The following is a 17,275-nucleotide window of genomic DNA, read 5'->3' as shown; positions in this document are numbered from 1 at the left end:
CACTCCTTCCTACCACACGTGGTAATTCAACACCCAGGTCAAATCCAAGGTTTGGAGTTCAGCTCAGGAGAAAATGGATGAAAACCCTCTATGCTATTCTAAAAATTACATAGAAAAACAGACTAGCAGACGCAGTGGTATCCTCTGGCCTTTATTAGTTTCAAACCCATGCTGGACCATATTTAAGAGTAGAGATGATGGTGAGGTATGCTTGCAAGGTGAGAAACCTGTGGATAATGCTTACAGATGTTGAGGAGCAGTCAAAGCACTTCTGGAGTCACAGCAACAGGTAATGCCAAGTGGATAAATTCAGCTGAAGTTCACCAGCACGGGAAATGGTTAAACAGTCCAGGTAGTCCAGGTTTAACCACCAAGTTTCAAAAAAAAAAAAAAAAGAAAAAGACAGCATTGTGGTTAAACTTTGGGTTTAAATCAGTGAATCAGTGAAAACACTGCAGGCTATCAGAGCTTAGGAAGCACAAAGGACAACACCCCTCAGAAAAGATGCCACAATAAGTGCCACTCTAAATGGCACAGAATCTCAGGCAAGGCAGGGTGTGGATGAGTGAGTGACAAGAGGAGCAGAGTAATTCTCCGGAGGCACATCCTAGAGCGGTGCCACATTCATTAGCACAGATCTCATTCTCAGTGCTTTTGAATCTGTTTGGAGCCTGTGAAGTGAGGCAGCAAAGCTCAGATCACAGATTAGACCCACCCCTTCACTGGCCAAGAGTGTTCTGTCAAAGGAAAGTTCAGAATGTGCTTCAGATATTGTGTGGCCTGGTGAAGAAAAACAGCCCACACTCCTTCCCAAAGGGGAGCAGCTCTCACCCCAGAGAAGGGCTGTGAATTCTACAACCAGGGGAGTGTAAATCTCTGAAATCACCAGTTGTGCCCATTCAGCACGGAGAGACAGAGCACATAAATCTCCAAAGGCTCACTTTCATTTCAGTAGGCAGGAGCCTCTGTTCTGGTGGCATTTCAAGTGCCTTTGATCAGACATGTCATTTGGATTAGTCTAAAGGGATGTGTAGAGTCTCTGTCTTGCCAGCTGGCTCAGCCCCTGGCTCAGGCTAGTCCTAGCATCACACGGAGACCAGGCCAGTGCTTGTTTAGGTGGCAGAATGGCCAAGCCAGGAGGGGACACTCAGTGGCTGGTGAGCTGATTTGGGTCTGAGGAGGGTTGGCAGTCCTAAAACATTCCACAGCTGTCATTAAGCAAGTTGATACAGACCCCTCATGAGTCAAATGTCTGTTGGGATTCCTGTAATGAGTGGCCACATCAGGCCACAAAGCTGTGGTTAGAGCAGGGGTATCTACACTCTTGGCTGGGCTTGGGACCAAGACCAGTCTGGAGGAGTGAGCACCAGCACTGTCGTGGCCCCAGGATCACCCCCTTAATGGTTTTGACCTGCCCTGGTATGGGCAAAGCAGAGACCACCACAGCACTGCCTGTCTGCAGGTGTTCCGTGGTCAGAGCAGGGCAGAGGATGTGAATAGGCAGCAGCAGGGCTAGAAATGCATGAGCTTGGGAGATCAGTGCAGTTCATACCTCAATGGATGTGACTACAGAGCCAACAACTTAGAGAGAGACACTTATTTTGCCTTTTTCCACCTGCCATGCTCTGCCCATAACACAAGTTGTTTTTCATGCAGTAATTGCTTACTAGGTGCAAATTACCCAATTACACACTTAATTTGCTTTGGCTGATGCTCACCAGAAGCAACAAGGGTTCACCAGCATCGGTGTTCCATCAGCCTGCCAAGGCGGCTTTGGTGATGGAACAGCCCCAAACTTGGAGCAATGGGATAGCAGGCAGGAGAACTTCCCAGGTCAGGAGCACTGGTGAGGGGCTGAGCAAACACCACAGGCATGTGACTGAACCTGTAGACCTTCAAATCAGATCAGCAGGAGCTTGAGGCAGTGGTGACAGTGTTCTGCAGCAACACTCAAAGCCAGGAAACAAGATCAATGTCACCAGCAGTAATCGCGCCTCCATTTGACACCCTCCATCCCTTCCTAGTTTCCCTGGTCTGCAAGTTTACCCACATTTTTTTTTCTGCCTCTTGCTTGGTGAGGATGAATTAGATACAGAGGGAAGACAGGCAGCCCATAGCAGCTCCACGGAAATGGGAGCACGGCTTCACTTTCTGCTGCTGACAGGGACCAGACAGAAGGAAAACCCCTCTGTACTCCCAGCTTCACTTCCCAGTGCTTCACAGAGCCAACCCCTTCAGGGAAGAGAGTCAGATGTGACAAAACACGAGGCTTTTGCTTTGAATCTGTGCAGGCTGGCACCCTCAGAGGATTAGGAACAAACATGATGCTGAAGTAATTGAAGTAGAAGACCCTGGAGCTGAAACTAAAACCTAAAGGGAGGGAGGGGGGACAGCTGCCTTTCTCTGGTCCCTGAATAAATGGGTGAATTGTCAGCACAGGTACAGCTACATAAATAACTCTTAGCTTCAGTCCTCAGTGACAAACCTGGGACTAGGAGGGATGAGCTCTGCTGTGCTCATCTCCAGCCACACACTGCAACTTGGGTGCAGATCATCACCACCCAACCACAGAGCCATGGAGACATTTAGGTTGAAATGCCCTCTGAAACCATCCCACCCAACATTCACCAGCACTGCTAAGGCCACACTGACCCATGTCCCCCAGTGCCACATCCATATGGCTTTTAAATCCCTCCAGGGATGGGGACTCCATCACTGTCCTGGCCAGCCTTTTTGTGAAGAAATTTTCCCTAATATCAAACCTAAACATCCCCTGGGGCAGTCCTTCAAACATTCATCAGAAAACACTGAAGGACTTTCTTAGGGAGGAAGGAGAAATGTCATTATTTACAGCCTTTAAATTTACCAGTACTAAAACCAGTATTTGGTAAATATGGGCAGCATGTTGGTTTTGGTATTGGTCCAGAAGCAGGCTTCTGTACTGAAATCTTTTCTATTATTTAAGCATAGACCAGGGAAAAAGGGTCACAGAGTCTGTGGATCATATAGCCATGGACGATTTTTTTACAAAATCTTTTTAGCTGATTCAAATAGTTGTAAATCTATTCAGATATACGTTATCAACTCTGTATTTTAAACACTAAAATGCTTCATCCAACAGCCATAGTCCAAGAAGAAAATCAGTCCACAGATTAACCTTGAAGGATTTGTACTTCGGCTCTGATTTACCAGATATTTTTCTAGGAGATGCTGCAGTAAAACATTAAAGAGGAAGAGGATCATACTGGTGTTAACTGCAGTCATTCTTTACATGAATCATTTATGCTTCACTGTAACAAGATGTTTTTAACATGGATTTCACTTTAATCTTTTACTTCAATCCACTGAGTCCCACTGTGCTGTGAGTGGTGAAATGCTTAAAAAGAGTCACACCACCAAAAACTTTACATCACAAATAGATAAAATCAAACTGCACATAGGGGAAGAAGGGGGAGGTACACAGAAAAGGCACATATCACAGATGTGGTAGGGATTACAGGTCTCTTACTTGCTGCTTTCACCACCTTACCCTCAGGTTTCTCAGCTGTTGGTGGCATGAATTATGTTTTACAGCTACTAAGGACAATTTGCAAAGTAATCAGACCACTGGTCCTGATGCTCTGCTCAAGGATGACATGCAGAGGGGACAGGGCAGGGATGTAAGTCGGTATAGGAAAAACTAACACTCTTTGCTGAGTAGCAACAGGTCCAAACAACCATAAATAAGAGCTGGATACTCTCAGAGCTTCCTCCAAAAAGCCTGGGAAGAACAGAAACGTCTCTCTTCGCAAACACTCTGAACAGGAGGAAGAAAGGGATCAGAAAGCAGCGAGCATGCTTCGCACCACCGCATCTCAAGGCGTCCCTTCTAGGAGATTTTCCTCAAGTTCGGAAGGGAACGGGGCTCGCAGGAGCGCCAAGGGGAGCAGTGCCATTGCTCCCGGGGTGGGCGCTGGCTCTGGGCACAGGGAAAGCGGCAGCAGCGACTCGGCAGCCTCTTCTGCTGGCTCTGGGAGCCCTCCAGCGGCTGCCTGCAGCGGGAATCACGGCATGCCTCGGGATGAGAGGCCCGTGGAACGTCACCCCGTGCCACCACGGCAGGGACAGCTGGCGCCAGTCCAGGCTGCTCCAGGCCCTGCCCGAGCTGTCCGTGAGTGCTGTGGGCGCTGCTGCCGCTGTCACGGTCCAGGAGGGAGCAGCGGGGCCTGCAGCAGCACCCCAGACAAGGTGAGGTACTCAGGCATACACCATTCCCCTGCCTCTGGCCGGGAGCGAAGGCGGCAGACCTCACGCTGAACCAGACGGGGAATTCACACCCCAGGGCTGTTAAAGTTAGCCACGAGATCGCCATACGGCAGATGACGAGGAGGAAAACACGGTCAGCTCCCCACAGGCCCTGAGCTCTGCAGATGAGCAAACTGCACAGCAAAATTGCTAAAGCTAAACCCAGAAGGAAGGCAGTAAGCATTTGCATAAGGATGATAGGCAAAAACCTGGAATTCATCTTATTTCAAAGGAGGGAAGGACTCATCACTGCTCGGGGTGAGTGTGGACAGAGCAGGGTGCCAGGGGACACCAAACTACTCATCCACCAGTGAACCTTGGCACAAGTGTCTTCAAAAGAAGAGTGGTTTGGGGTTTTTTTCTGTACCGAGGGGTGACAACATCCAGTGAGCACAAGGAGTAAAGCGCGGTTGGTTTGAAGGCTCCAAGCTCAGGAGAAGGAACTGCCTTAAGCTAGGACATTAAGAATCTTACTTGTCACAACCTCAGGCAGATTGCAAGGATTTCCTCTAGGCTGGTGAGTGGGTAGCAAAAGCCATCCCCTCTTGTCCCATCACACACATGGCGTGGGTGTTTGCAGCTCCAGTCTGCAATTCCCTCCCTTTAACTTGAAAATGGTTAATACTGTGATTCTTTCTGGTGTAATTTTCATATGACTGACCGCAGAACTATTAATACCTGAATGCAGAGCCGGTTCAGCTAAACAACTCATTCCCTCCAAGGACGAGAAAACCACAACTTCTCCTAGCCCTGGAAAAACCTTTTGTGACTGCAAGACCAGCAGCTCAGATGTAACGAGCTGGTTCTGGTTTGCTGATGCCTCCCAGGGGAGAACATCCAGCAGCATGAGGGAGCTCGGCTTGGTTCTCCTGTGCCTCCTTCACATCTCCAGGAAGGGTGAGTCCTGAGCTTGCTGTCAGCCCCTGGCTGGTCACAGCTTCTCCTCTCACTCTAGTCCCAGTGCCAGGGAACTGCCTGCCACAACAAACTCTCCAAGAATTGCACTCTCCATCACGTTGCTTAAAAAGTATCCTGAAATTCCAGGTGCATGTGACAACATTGGGAAAACTCAGGCTTAGGAACTGTTAGAGAGGCCATCAGTTTGTGGAGGTTTTTTGCATTTTCTGTTTTCTTAACTTGAGCAGGAAGTTCATCTAACTTTTCCCCAGCTTTGTCAGGTGGATGCAGTGTTTTCATCACCACTCTGCTTCATATTCCTTAGGAGTTATTATGCAACAGACACCGTATTTTCCAGTTCCACTGAGCACTTAAGCTCACATTTAACTTCAAAAATGCACTTAAATTCCATTAACTCCATAGGATTTTCTCAGCTTCACTGCCAAACAGCATTTGCCAGAGCAAGGGTAGTGGCTGACCTGGTTGCCAGCTCTTGCTGTTGTCTTCATGACCTTTCCCACTGACAACCAGCAGCAACACTGACCTGGCAACTCCTTTTGGAGTTACCTTCTGTAAGGTGTGCAGGCTATTTGCCTCTCTCTTTCTTGTGAAATCTTTAGTTCCAGGAGCAAATGGAGCCTGGATATTAACAAAAGGAACATGAAAGACCTACCAGGCTGAGGCTTTAGCATTAAGGGTAAATTACACACAGAAAGTTGACAGCTCCCTCCACACATACCTAGGCAAACTGTGTTTCCATGGAAATGGGCGGAGATGCTAACATTAAAAGCACTTATTTTTAACATTATTTTTCATCTGGAAGTCAAGGGGGGAGTTACATGCTAAAAAAATGTGGGTTTTGCTTAAGATTGAAAACAAGCAAAAAAAAAAAGCTAATCAAAGGGGTGGCAGAGAGAAGCAAGTCATTCTCAAAAGCACACAATCTACAATTGTCCTAAAGTAAAGGTTACAGTGACATGCTGCAAAATAACTAAAACAAGAGCAAATAAGCTAGAATGCAATAGCAATTACTGTTTCCAGTGCCAGGTCCTTGTGCTCAAAGCCCATGAGCTTCATGAAGCTCCTGCAGTGCTGCAGCATTGTTTATTAGATTGCCTGGGCTGGAAAAGGTGCCCATACTATTATTGTGTATGACAGGGCAGCACAACTCCAGGTCTCAGTAATCAAAATAACTGGCTTGGAGCTGACTCCATGTAAATATCTGAACAGAGAACTGGCCCTGGGATAGCCTTTGTCCATTGTGTAATACACAATAGGTTAATACAAGCTGCACTGCCATGGAGATGTTTGTTAGGTGTTATGGGGCACAGATACAGGAACAAAAAACAAATCTTATCTTTGAGTCTACAGGACTAATCTGACAGCTGAATGCCCATATGGTGAAGCCAGCAAGACCAGAGATGGGCAGAACTCCTTACAGGATGCTTTTACATTTTGCAGGTATTCTCAGCTACTGAGAGTCCCTGATCTAATGAAGTGAGTTTCATAACACAGGAATATAGGCACAGATGTTTCTGAAGCCACAATATGCTGTTACAGCTGTTGATAGCAGCAGAACAGATAGGCATGTCTATGTATTAAACTGAAAGAGAGGAGATTTAGATTAGATATTAGGAAGAAATTATTGGCTGTGAGGGTGGGGAGGCCCTGGCACAGGGTGCCCAGAGAAACTGTGGCTGCCCCTGGATCCCTGGAAGTGTCCAAAGCCAGGTTGAACAGGGCTTGGGGCAACCAGGGATAGTGGAAGCTGTCCCTGCCCATGGCAGGGGGGTGACTGATGTTAATTTTAAGGCTCCTTCCAGCCAACCGTTCTGCAATTCCATGCTCCCTTCTTGCTTGCAGGTGTGCAGTGCAATGGCTGGTCTGTCCACGTCCCGTCTGACGTTACTGGAGAACTTGGGAAGATGGTTATCCTGCCTTGCACCTTCACACATCCCTACAAAACTTTTGACCGGGCTCTCACAGCCATCTGGAGGATCAAGGAGCCGTACAACGGCACGGTAATCTTCAAGTGTGTGAGCCAGAGCAGCAGTGAGCTCTGCAAGACTGCCATCAGCCACAAGAACAAGTACAAACTCCTGGGCAACCCCCGGCACAAGGACCTGTCCATCAGGGTTGACAACCTGACCTGGAGCGACAGCGAGAGGTACTTCTGCCGGGTGGAGCTGGCCGGAGATATCCAGGACAAGTATGAGAGCAGGAATGGGATAAAGCTGCATGTGATTGGTAAGAGGGTGTGAGAGGCAAAGGAGGCAAAGCCACCTTCTAGGGAAGAGCCACAGGGCATGGGAAATGATAAATGGTAGCAGAAGTTCACTTGAGATGGGTTTTCCAAAGGGTTGGGGTTTTCTCTCTCCATTGTAATGGGGAAAATGCATTGTCCTCCTCAATCTTCCAACACGAGAGTGAGCACAATGCAGGGAAGGGAATAGGAACAAAACTGGTAAGGAAATGGCAAGGCTCTGGCAGTTGGGTGAGAGCCCACCAAAAGCTGTGCATCCCACTTTGTCCCTGCAGCACAGGATCAGGGCAGGCAGCAGAGGCAATCCGGGGTCACCCAACCTGGGGTTAAAGACATCCTCTCCATCAGAACCTGAACTGGACAGCCCAGCTGAGCACAAGTTCACAGGTGTTAGCACAACAGGGCCTGGGTGGTAATGGATTGGAAAGACAAGGTACCTGGTACTCAGCTGCCATAAATCCAAAATCCTCTGGAGCATGAAACACAAAGTTTTTCCTTGAAAACCAGCCCCAAGCAACAAGCATCCAATTCTAAGCCCACTTCCCAGAGCAAGCTCGCAGACCAAGGGGGAGCTAAGAGACACAGGAGGCCTCAGAAGCAGACTCAGATCTTACCCAGGCCATGAGGCTGGATGATTTTGCTTTTGAGAGGGAAGTTCCTCATGCTTGCTGTGCAGTGTGAGTGTCCAGATGGGACCTGAGGATGAGCTTGGCTGTTTCTTGAGAGGTTATGCACAATTGAGACTCTCCTTCAGTTGCACCAGCTCTTGAACACCCACACACAGCAGGACCAGGACAGGATGGCAGCAAGGCCTGTCTCTCAGGGGCTGAATTTTAACACCAGAAGAATGATAACACACACAGATACAGTACTCTGCTTGGGAATGGGCCCTGACACTGTGATTGGGAGGGGTTAACTAATGCTTAAAAGGTTAATTTAAACACCAAAACACACAGACTTATGACACATAGCCTCAGATTCCTCTTGCACTACATGGACAAAGGGGAAGACATGTACTAAGCAGCTGCAAACTCTATTTTTGTTGTCTAGTCTGAAAAAAATTAATTCCTGCTCTTCCTCTGTGAGGACACTCATTTAGTGCCCTTTGTTTTCCGTAACATCTTTTTGAACACCTCCAAGGATGAGGGCTCCATCATCTCACTGGACAGTCCCTTCCAATGTCCAGTCACCCCTTCTGTGAAGAAATTTCTCCTAATGTCCAACTTGAAAGTGACCTGGTAACTCTGGGGCTGGGAAAAAAAGATATTCAAAAGTAGGTTATGGCAAGAAGCAGATATTTTCCCTATAGCTAACCTGCCAAATCTGACAAGTCTCAGGCACTGAGCAAAGGACTCACAAAAACAGGTCAATTCATGTGCACTGTGGGGGTCAGAGATCAAAGGAACAACCAGGAAAATGCTTGTGCAGAACACTCTGGGTGATACATTCTGGACCTTGTGGAGACGCAGCCAAGTCCAAAAAGGTCACCAGCTGCACCTGTGCCTACAGTGGTAGGTGGCACTTCTCTGCCTTCTGCTACTGAGGAAGGGCACAACAGCTGAAGTTGACCAAAGTTCAGAAAAATGCCTGAGCCATTCCTAAGATGAAACAGAGTACACATCCTTGCATCCAGGCATTGCTGGTTGAATTCTTTTGCTCCTCTACCCAACACAGGCTGGGTGGGGAAATCTAAGAGAAGAAAGTGCCAAGAAAAACAAGGGAGGAGAGGGCTGATCACAACATCCATAGATTTATTAAATAGTTTCTGTTGAAGAGAATCTTTAAAGCTCATCTTGCCCAAGCCTCTGACATGTGCAGGGACACCTTCCACTCTCCCAGGTTGCTCCAAGCCCCATAAAATCTGGCCTTGGAGACCTCCAGGATGGGGCAACCACAGCTTCTCTGGGCAGCCCTCTTTTCAAAAAAAATCCTCCTTATATCAAATCTAAATGTCTACTCTTTTAGTTTAGAAACATCAACCCTTGTTCTGTCACAAGTCCTGCTAAAAAAATTATCCCCATTTTGTTTGGAGCCCCTTTAGGCCCTGGCAGGGGCTCTGAGGTCTCCCTGGAGCTTTCTCTTGTGCAGGTGATCACCCCCAGGTCTCCCAGGCTGGCTCCAGAGCAGAGGAGCTCCAGCTCTGGGAGCATCTCCATGGGCCTCCTCTGGACTGGTTCCAGCAGCTCCACATCCTTGTGCTGTTGGAGCCAAGGGCTGGAGGCAGCTCTGCAGCTGGGGTCTCACCTGAGCACAGGGACAGAGGGGCAGAATCCCCCCTCTCCTGCTGGGAGATCAGCCCCGGGCATGGGGGGTTCAGGGCTGGGGCAGGTTCAGCTTTCACCCACCAGTATCCAACTTTACCCTGATAAAACAATGCTGAGGGTCCACCAAAGACTAAAACTTCATTCCAAGTGTTTTGCACCAGATCTGCCTTTGCAGCCTGACTCCCCTTTCCTGCCGTGTTGTGATTCCCACAGCAGCCCCCAGGATCATTAACATCACAGTCAGCTCCAGCAGGGACCACACCTTCCAGGCTCGCTGCACGGCCGAGGGGGAGCCAGCGCCTGCCCTGACCTGGACCGGGCCCCCCTACAGCAACCTGAGCGCTATCAGCAGCTCCAGCCACCGCGTCACCAAGGAGCTGCGGTCCCTGACCCACGATGGGAAATACACCTGCACTGCTGTCAACAGCCACGGCAGGGCAGAGGGCGCCGTCTACTTCTACAAATTCAGAGCCTCCAACAGCTCCTCCTTCATGATCCTGATTTTTGTGCCACTGGGAATCAAGGTGGTCATTTTGCTGGTGATGCTGAGCTTCACAGTTTTCTCCAGAGAAGGTCAGTGTCCTGACTTCCCTCCATCCACCTGGCAACCAGGGATGGATGCAGGAGGGGATTGGGTTTGTTTGGGAGAAGAGAGTGTTAATGGTTTTACAGTTTTATGCCCTAGGATAAGGACAATTCTGCCAGGAAACCTAGAAGAGCCAAGAGCTCTTGGCTGGCTGGTCACAGCCTGCTGACAGAGGGCCTATCAGAGGGAGCAGTTTTTTCCTGGTGCCCAAGAAGAAATGTTAATAAACCAAATGAGGGGAAATTAGTGGAGAAACCAGAGAAATCTCCATCAGGAGATTTTTTTCTTTTCCTTGAAGCAGGCTAATTACTATTCTCTTCCCCTGTCACCCACAGTCAGGATTTAGCTTCGCTGCATTCCACACAAATTTAATCTCCTGGGTTGGGCATCACCATTTTACAGACTGCCCCGTCAGTCCCCCAGGGCCTCACTACCCAGTACTTCCCCAGGATTTGTGAAATCCCACCTTCCAGCCATGCCAAGGCTGTGAGATCAGGGAGAGCCCAGCTTACAGGAGATGGACTGAGGGCTATGACATCCCAAGCAGACAGGAGGCCAGTGGCCCCCAGCCCTCCAGTGCTGCTGCGTGCTGGCATGGGCAGGAGGGCACTGAGAAGAATGAGATGTCACATCACTGTGACTCATCTGTAGGGAAAGTCTGATGTCACACCCATGGAAGCCACCACTTGTCTTGAAAAGCAGTTGTTAGCCCAACCAAAAATGCTTTGCTCCTTATATTCCAGTGCCGAATTCCCAAGCACAGAGAGGGCTACATGCTTGATGTCAGGGCTTCTTCTTCACTGGAGTGTCACAAGCACCTTCCAGTGCAGCTTCCCAGCAGCTCTAGGTCATCCCTGGCTCCCTAGCCCACTCTGACCTCATTGCTAACCCACATGATCATTTCTACTTCACAGGTTCCCCCTCTGCTCCATCCAGCCTGGCCAGGTAAGAATGTCTTGCCTTCTACTCGTGTTATCCTGCAGGAGAGTGAGGATGGCCAAGGTGAGATGTGCAGTGTGTCCTTTGTCTTGGTTTGAACAATTTTCTGCCCTCAGAGCAGGCTGCCAGGGCAAGGAGAGAGGTGAGCTGATGGCCCCAGGTGAGCCAGTGTGAGGGAACAAATATTGGACACTGCTGGGAGAAGGTTCTGGCTTGAGCACAGCTGAGAAGAGACCTCAGTGGAGTGAGGACAAGGGACTGGGCAGCAGTTTGGAGAGACCAGAGCACATGTCTGCTGTACCAGCAAAGGGCTGACAGAAGCCCAGAACATGGCTGGAAGGCTGCAGACAGGCTGGGAGAGCTGGGGGTGTTCACCTGCACAAGAGACGGCTCCAGGGAGACCTCAGAGCCCCTGCCAGTACCTAAAGGGGTTCCAGAAAAGCTGGAGAGGCACTTGGGACAAGGCATGGAGGGACAGAACACAGGGAATGGCTTCCCACTGCCAGAGAGCATGGAGAGATGGGATTTTGGGAAGGAATTCCTGGCTGTGAGGGTGGTGAGGCCCTGGTACAGGTTTCCCAGAGAAGCTGTGACTGCCCCTGGATCCGTGGTGGTGTCCAAGCTAGATGGGGCTTGGAGCAACCTGGCATAGAGGAAAGATGTCCCTGCCCATGGCAGAGTGTGGAATGAGATGAGGTTTAAGGCTCCTCCCAACCCAAACCATTCCATGGTTCTGTGATGCCACAATGAAACCAACAATGGATCACCCACCCAAGGGAAAGGTCAAGGATGGGGTCTGTGCTGACACTTCCCTTCCCTCTGCACCCCAGTTTGTAATGGAGCAGAAAAAATTGCCACACCAAAGCTGATGAGCTCAGCCAAGTGTGCAAGGAAGGTATGGAGATAGCAAACAGCCCAGCTCAGGAGTGACAGGGCCTGATTCTTGGGCTGGCATCCACACCATGCTCCCACAAACCACTGGCATTTCCCATTGCCCAGCACACACTGATCTTGGACACTCCTGACAGCTGCGGTGGCCAAACTTCTGGGATGGGAAAAAAATAAAATAAAAATGAAAAAAAATTAAAACCCCATCAAACAAACAAATCCCACCAAAACCAGCCCTTGATCTAATGGTACAGAGGACTTATCTGAGGTCAAGGATAATTACATCTGCATGGGGCTACTCCCTTTCAATCTGAGTCATTTCTTTGTGATACCTTCTTCCTGAGTTACTCCACATGTCTCCTTCCCTGACCTTTCCCAAGAACAATGGCCGTTCCAGCAGGACCGCCAAGTGTACAGGGCACAGCCAAAGAAACAAGGAATTTAACCCTACAGTCAAATCTGTAATTACTTGTAAAAGAAGCATAAAAAAGCAGTTTTGCTGATTTATCAGGGTCTAAACCACATTGTACCCTTGGTTATATTTACATAACTACCTACCCAGATAAGAAGGCTTAAAGCCAACACTTACATGAGAAGATCCTCCTCAGGAGAGGTTTGTCACAACCTCATGAGGCTCTGGGCAGGACAGTAGCATAGGGGATGCTAAAGATTCAGGAGATCGCTCTGCATGCTTTAAGATGTAAAAGCTTTCAGGTGTAAAAGAGTAGTTGCAGCTCAGACCCTTAAGAACTAGGGTCAAGTAGAAGAGGATGTGTCTTGGGAGTGTGGCAGACGCTTCCTCTGACATTCACTGGAGCCACTGGCAAAGCCCAGAGCAGCCTGAAACGTGCCCTCACCTTTCCCACGTCTCCTCCTGCCAGGCCACAGCTGCCAGAGTGCACCTATGAGAACTTTGACCGCAGACACTGCAGCAGACAGACCCTGCCCACTGGAGGGGCAGCGCCAAGGCGCAGCTGAGGGGCAGGCAGGACCCGTTCCCACGGACGTCCTTCCCAGGGAGCACAGAACCAGCCTTGGCCGAGGCACAGGAGGTCAGACCAGCCTTGGGGAGGTTGCAACTGGGTGATCTCTAAGGTCCCTTCCATAATGCTATGAGTTCCAGCCCTGCTTCTCCTCACAAGTGAGATCAGCCTTTATGGGGAAAAGAGAAGAATGATGGAGCTGGAAGAGCAAAACATGGTCAGTTTTAACCTATCTGTGTGTTTTTAATCCATATCAGACATTTAGCAAGCAGGCAATAGTATAAAATTGCCTCACAGCTTTTTGCTTTGGTATTTTTCAAACATCACTCTAAAAAGCCATTTTTCACCACTCCATTTCTCTAACCACATCCCAGTGGGTTACTAACATGATAGAAATCCTAGCTGTGGCAAAACACTACTGGAATTTCTGATGAGGTTTGCTCCTTTTTAAAAAATTATTATTATTACTATTATTATTCCTAAATGCCCAGAAGACTTTATTTTAGAGTTTAAAGGAAATCTTAACTTTAAGGAGACATCCAAGCAAAAAATGAACATGTTTTTCAAAAACTGGTAGAGCTGAAAGCAGGACATGAGAAGTCTAAACTAGACTGTGTTCTAACTCTGCTTCAGCTCCTAGTGCCCAGAAACTCAAGAGCTTTGTGATAAATGTGCTGTGAAAATGTTCCAATACACCAAATTTTTGGGGTTTCTTTTTCAAAGCTGAAGAAATTCTTTCTAAACCATTTCCACCTGTGTGTTACACAGAGAAGTTTTTTTAAGGTCTGACAACTCGTTTCTTAAATCTCTCTCTTCTGAGATGAAGTCACTACTACAAAAGCCAAGAAGTCATAAAAGCCAACAGCAGACAAATCTAACCCAATTGCAAACATCCTCCAAGATCAGGTGAACAGATCCAGCTTATGGTATAGGACAGTGTGGGTCAACCTGGAGTTCTGGAGAGGTAGGCAGAGGCCCAGTATAGGGCTGGAAGACAGCAACAGGGTGGCTTAGATGAGGAGGAGGAGAAAGAAGAGCAAGCAGGTGGCTTGAACTTCATTTCATGTTTATAAGGCTGGATTTGATGCTCTGTGCACCCATTCCAGTGCAGCAGCTCCAAAACTGTTCCCCAAACAATCCTGCTCCTAACAACCACAAAACTGCTACCAAAATACCATCAAAGCTTGCAAGCCTAACCCCAGGCTGGGAATCATTATTTTAAAGTTCACCTCTTCATAATATCTACACTGGGAAAGCAAAGCAGATTTTTAAATGATTTGGCCAGAATGATAAGCGGAAAAAAAAAATGCAAGGATATACTTGAACCTGATCTTTTAAATCCCTGCTTAAAATCCAAGCAGTTACAAAGCCAGATTTAATAAAAATTGCAAAGATAAAAGGGGAGTTACAGCAGACAGTGTAGTCACAGACCTGTTAAGCTCAGTTTCACAGGCGTCACAGAGGAAAGAGACCTCAGAGATCTCAGTTGACAAACTGAATTGGATTTCTGAGCCCTTATGATTTGCAGACATAGAGTAATGAGAACTCATTTCTACTTGTGCATGGGATTGAGGCTTGGCTTTCTGATTTTTTTTCTCTCAAAAATTACTTCTTTAACTCAAGTATTTTGGGTCCAAATAGAAGCATCACACCTCATGTCCCAAAACCATGTTTTGTGTGTGGAGTGGAGAAAACCTGATAGTGTGCATTGTACCCCTGGTCCTCATGGGACACTCAAACATCCAATCAAACCAGTACAAACTGGAAGGACAAAAGACAGCAAGGCACCCACCAGGGCATTTCTGGTACTGAACTCATGTGGGAGACACAAGGAATGCCAAAGTCCTTCCAGTAAAACTAGAAGGAATAAAGTCAATCTGTTGGGCAGCACTTGGAAAATAAGGCCCCAAGGTCTGGAGTTCACATGTGCACAGAGAACTGCAATACAAGTTCAGACTTCAGCCACTGCCACGCTGATCACGAAGCTGGAAGATTGGTCTGTAGGCGACACATACAGCAATTATGTGTTATCTGACGTGGATCTTTCTAACAAGTTGAAAACATCACAGTGTCTGCCACCAACTGCTTGATTTTCCATTTTTATTTTGCATGGTCTTTGCAGACAGAGCATGTTATAAATACAACATTTGTAAAAACTCAACAGCTGAAACAATTCCTCATTTTGAAAGTGCATGTCAAACACATATTTCTGACTTCTTCACATTTATATGCAACTGATCAATAACACTGAACCTAATAAACCCAGTGCTTTTAAGTCTTTGGGGGGAAAGCAGCAGAATGTATTCCTCCAGACATGAGTTTTCCAAAAGAGTCTGTTAAAAACTATGCTGCATTGGTATCTGGTTACTATACAGAGGGATGTACATATATATATTTATTTATAGGCTCGCAGATAGAGCAAAGAACTCTAAGACCACATTAAAATGACGGTGATCTAATGACCCAGCTGGCATAATTAGCATAATCTGCCAAGAAGGAAAAGGTGATCTGTCCTCTAGCACCAGAACCATGGTTTAAGAGCAACAGCTCAAAGCATCATTGACCAGACAGAAGGTAGCACATTTCTATCCCCTATTGACCAGAACTCATGTTTTAACGTGCAACCATGTCAAAAACACAAAGGCACAATTAATGGAGGAAGAGAAAAAGCGATCAGTTCCTTCACACAGCTGTAGGGACTGGGACTGCAGGACCTTGGGCCAGCTCAAACAGATCAGTGATTAAAGGGACATCAACAAGCACCAGGAAAAATTCACCTTCTGCTTTTCCTAAACAAAAGTGCATCCTATGATCAGACAAGGCAACAAAAGCAGCGATCATTCAGCTGAAACAACAGATTTACAGGCTCATGGTTCATGCTTTGGCAACAGAATTTTAACAAGTGATCACCAAATTTAGTACAACAAAAATACCTCTTCACAGTGTCATCTAAAATCCTGTCATGTCATGTCCAGCCAGGCAGAAGAAAATAAGCTTACATGATGGTTGTTAAACATTTCCTAAACAACCAGACTTAGGAATTAGGGAATCCTATTTAACATGATCGTAACTGACTGTTCCCCTCTCAGACACTGGAGATCCAGAAAATATTTAAATCCCCTTGAACTTAGCTATAAGTTACTTGCATTTAATCAAGCAATATAGATGCAGACACGCTAATATTTAGAAAACAGGAAAAAACAAGGTTCTTAGTTCCCATTTTTGTTGGTATTTACAGAAGTGGGTGAAGATTGCAGGCATGCCTCTAAACTACGGATTTCTGTGGGATAGCAAAAAAGTCAAGATTTAAAATACCATCCTATCAAATACAGGGATTTCACAAAAATCGCTAGACACACACTCATCAGGTAAGACTCAAAGGTATTCTGGTTAAGAAAGTCAAACCTCTTTTTACACACTCACTTTGAACTGGCCTGAGTGATGACACACTGGAAAATAAAAAAAGGCACCAAGCAAAAACTTCAGACACCACAGGATGAGCTGTGTTGACTAGTGATTTGTACACCTATCCCCAGGCACCCTTCTCTCCAAAGGGCACCACACACAGAAGATATTCAAGTGCTTTCAGTAAAAAAAAAAAAAAAAATGCAAAGCATTAAGCGATTCCACAGGCCTAAAAATCAAAAGGAAAGCAGGAAAACCTCAAAGTGGAGAAAACTTGACAGTGTGCATTTCTTTTTCACAGGTCTGACTTAATTAAAGTGGAACTCTGAAGGTAAAAATCCTTTGTGCAATAAGGACACTGTTTGTAAACCAGAGCCATCTCTGGCCCCGCGCGCCCGCCTGGCGCTGCTACCGAATGCTGTCCAAAAAATGCACTTCCGGGTACAACGTGTTCACCAGCAGGGACAGGAGGTTATTGCCATCCTGAAGGCAGTGCTCAGGGTGCTTGATGAACAGAGAGGCCTGGGAGAGCTGCTCTTGGTAATCCATGTATTGTTTGTTGGATGACATGGCTTCAAGAGCACTCAGTGCCTACAGGGAAAAGGGAAAATTCTGTTAGTTTTGTGTTATCTTGGTCGGTAACACAACATCATCTGCACAACTCCCCTAAAGAATCCTGACCTACTACAGAACCCAGAGTACTCAGAACAAAACAGCTGCAAACTACCATACCACAAAAGTTTTTCAAGTCACCTTGTATTTTTCA

The 17,275-nt window shown here is 47.2% G+C and overlaps 2 protein-coding genes across 5 annotated transcripts in view; one reads left to right on the top strand and one right to left on the bottom strand.

The window, feature by feature from the left end:
- Positions 1 to 4,043: 4,043 nt before the first annotated feature.
- On the top strand, positions 4,044 to 16,766 carry SIGLEC15 (sialic acid binding Ig like lectin 15). Its single transcript, XM_063421982.1, has 6 exons — positions 4,044 to 4,227; positions 4,973 to 5,181; positions 7,045 to 7,428; positions 9,922 to 10,281; positions 11,209 to 11,239; positions 13,003 to 16,766. The coding sequence occupies exons 1-6, from the start codon at positions 4,061 to 4,063 to the stop codon at positions 13,097 to 13,099; spliced, it is 1,248 nt and encodes a 415-aa protein (XP_063278052.1). The 5' UTR covers positions 4,044 to 4,060; the 3' UTR covers positions 13,100 to 16,766.
- The window catches only part of EPG5 (ectopic P-granules 5 autophagy tethering factor), a 54,532-nt gene continuing 52,447 nt past the window's right edge, over positions 15,191 to 17,275 (bottom strand). For all 4 annotated transcript variants that reach the window (XM_063421978.1, XM_063421980.1, XM_063421979.1 and 1 more), the window contains exon 44: positions 15,191 to 17,100. In XM_063421978.1, the coding sequence (XP_063278048.1) occupies positions 16,918 to 17,100 (183 nt within the window). In that variant the 3' untranslated portion in view covers positions 15,191 to 16,917. The remainder of the gene's footprint in view (positions 17,101 to 17,275) is intronic.

The sequence above is a fragment of the Prinia subflava genome, chromosome Z (genome assembly GCF_021018805.1).
Source record: "Prinia subflava isolate CZ2003 ecotype Zambia chromosome Z, Cam_Psub_1.2, whole genome shotgun sequence".
Taxonomy (NCBI): domain Eukaryota; kingdom Metazoa; phylum Chordata; class Aves; order Passeriformes; family Cisticolidae; genus Prinia; species Prinia subflava.
This window is presented reverse-complemented; position numbering and strand designations above follow the sequence as displayed.

Bases quoted from the DNA above. Each gene is read 5' to 3' on its own strand.
- SIGLEC15 (XM_063421982.1), top strand. From the start codon at position 4,061: ATGAGAGGCCCGTGGAACGTCACCCCGTGCCACCACGGCAGGGACAGC. The intron at 4,228-4,972 runs GTGAGGTACTCA...ACCTGAATGCAG, and splicing joins GCAGCAGCACCCCAGACAAG to AGCCGGTTCAGCTAAACAAC. The intron at 5,182-7,044 runs GTGAGTCCTGAG...TCTTGCTTGCAG, and splicing joins CCTTCACATCTCCAGGAAGG to GTGTGCAGTGCAATGGCTGG.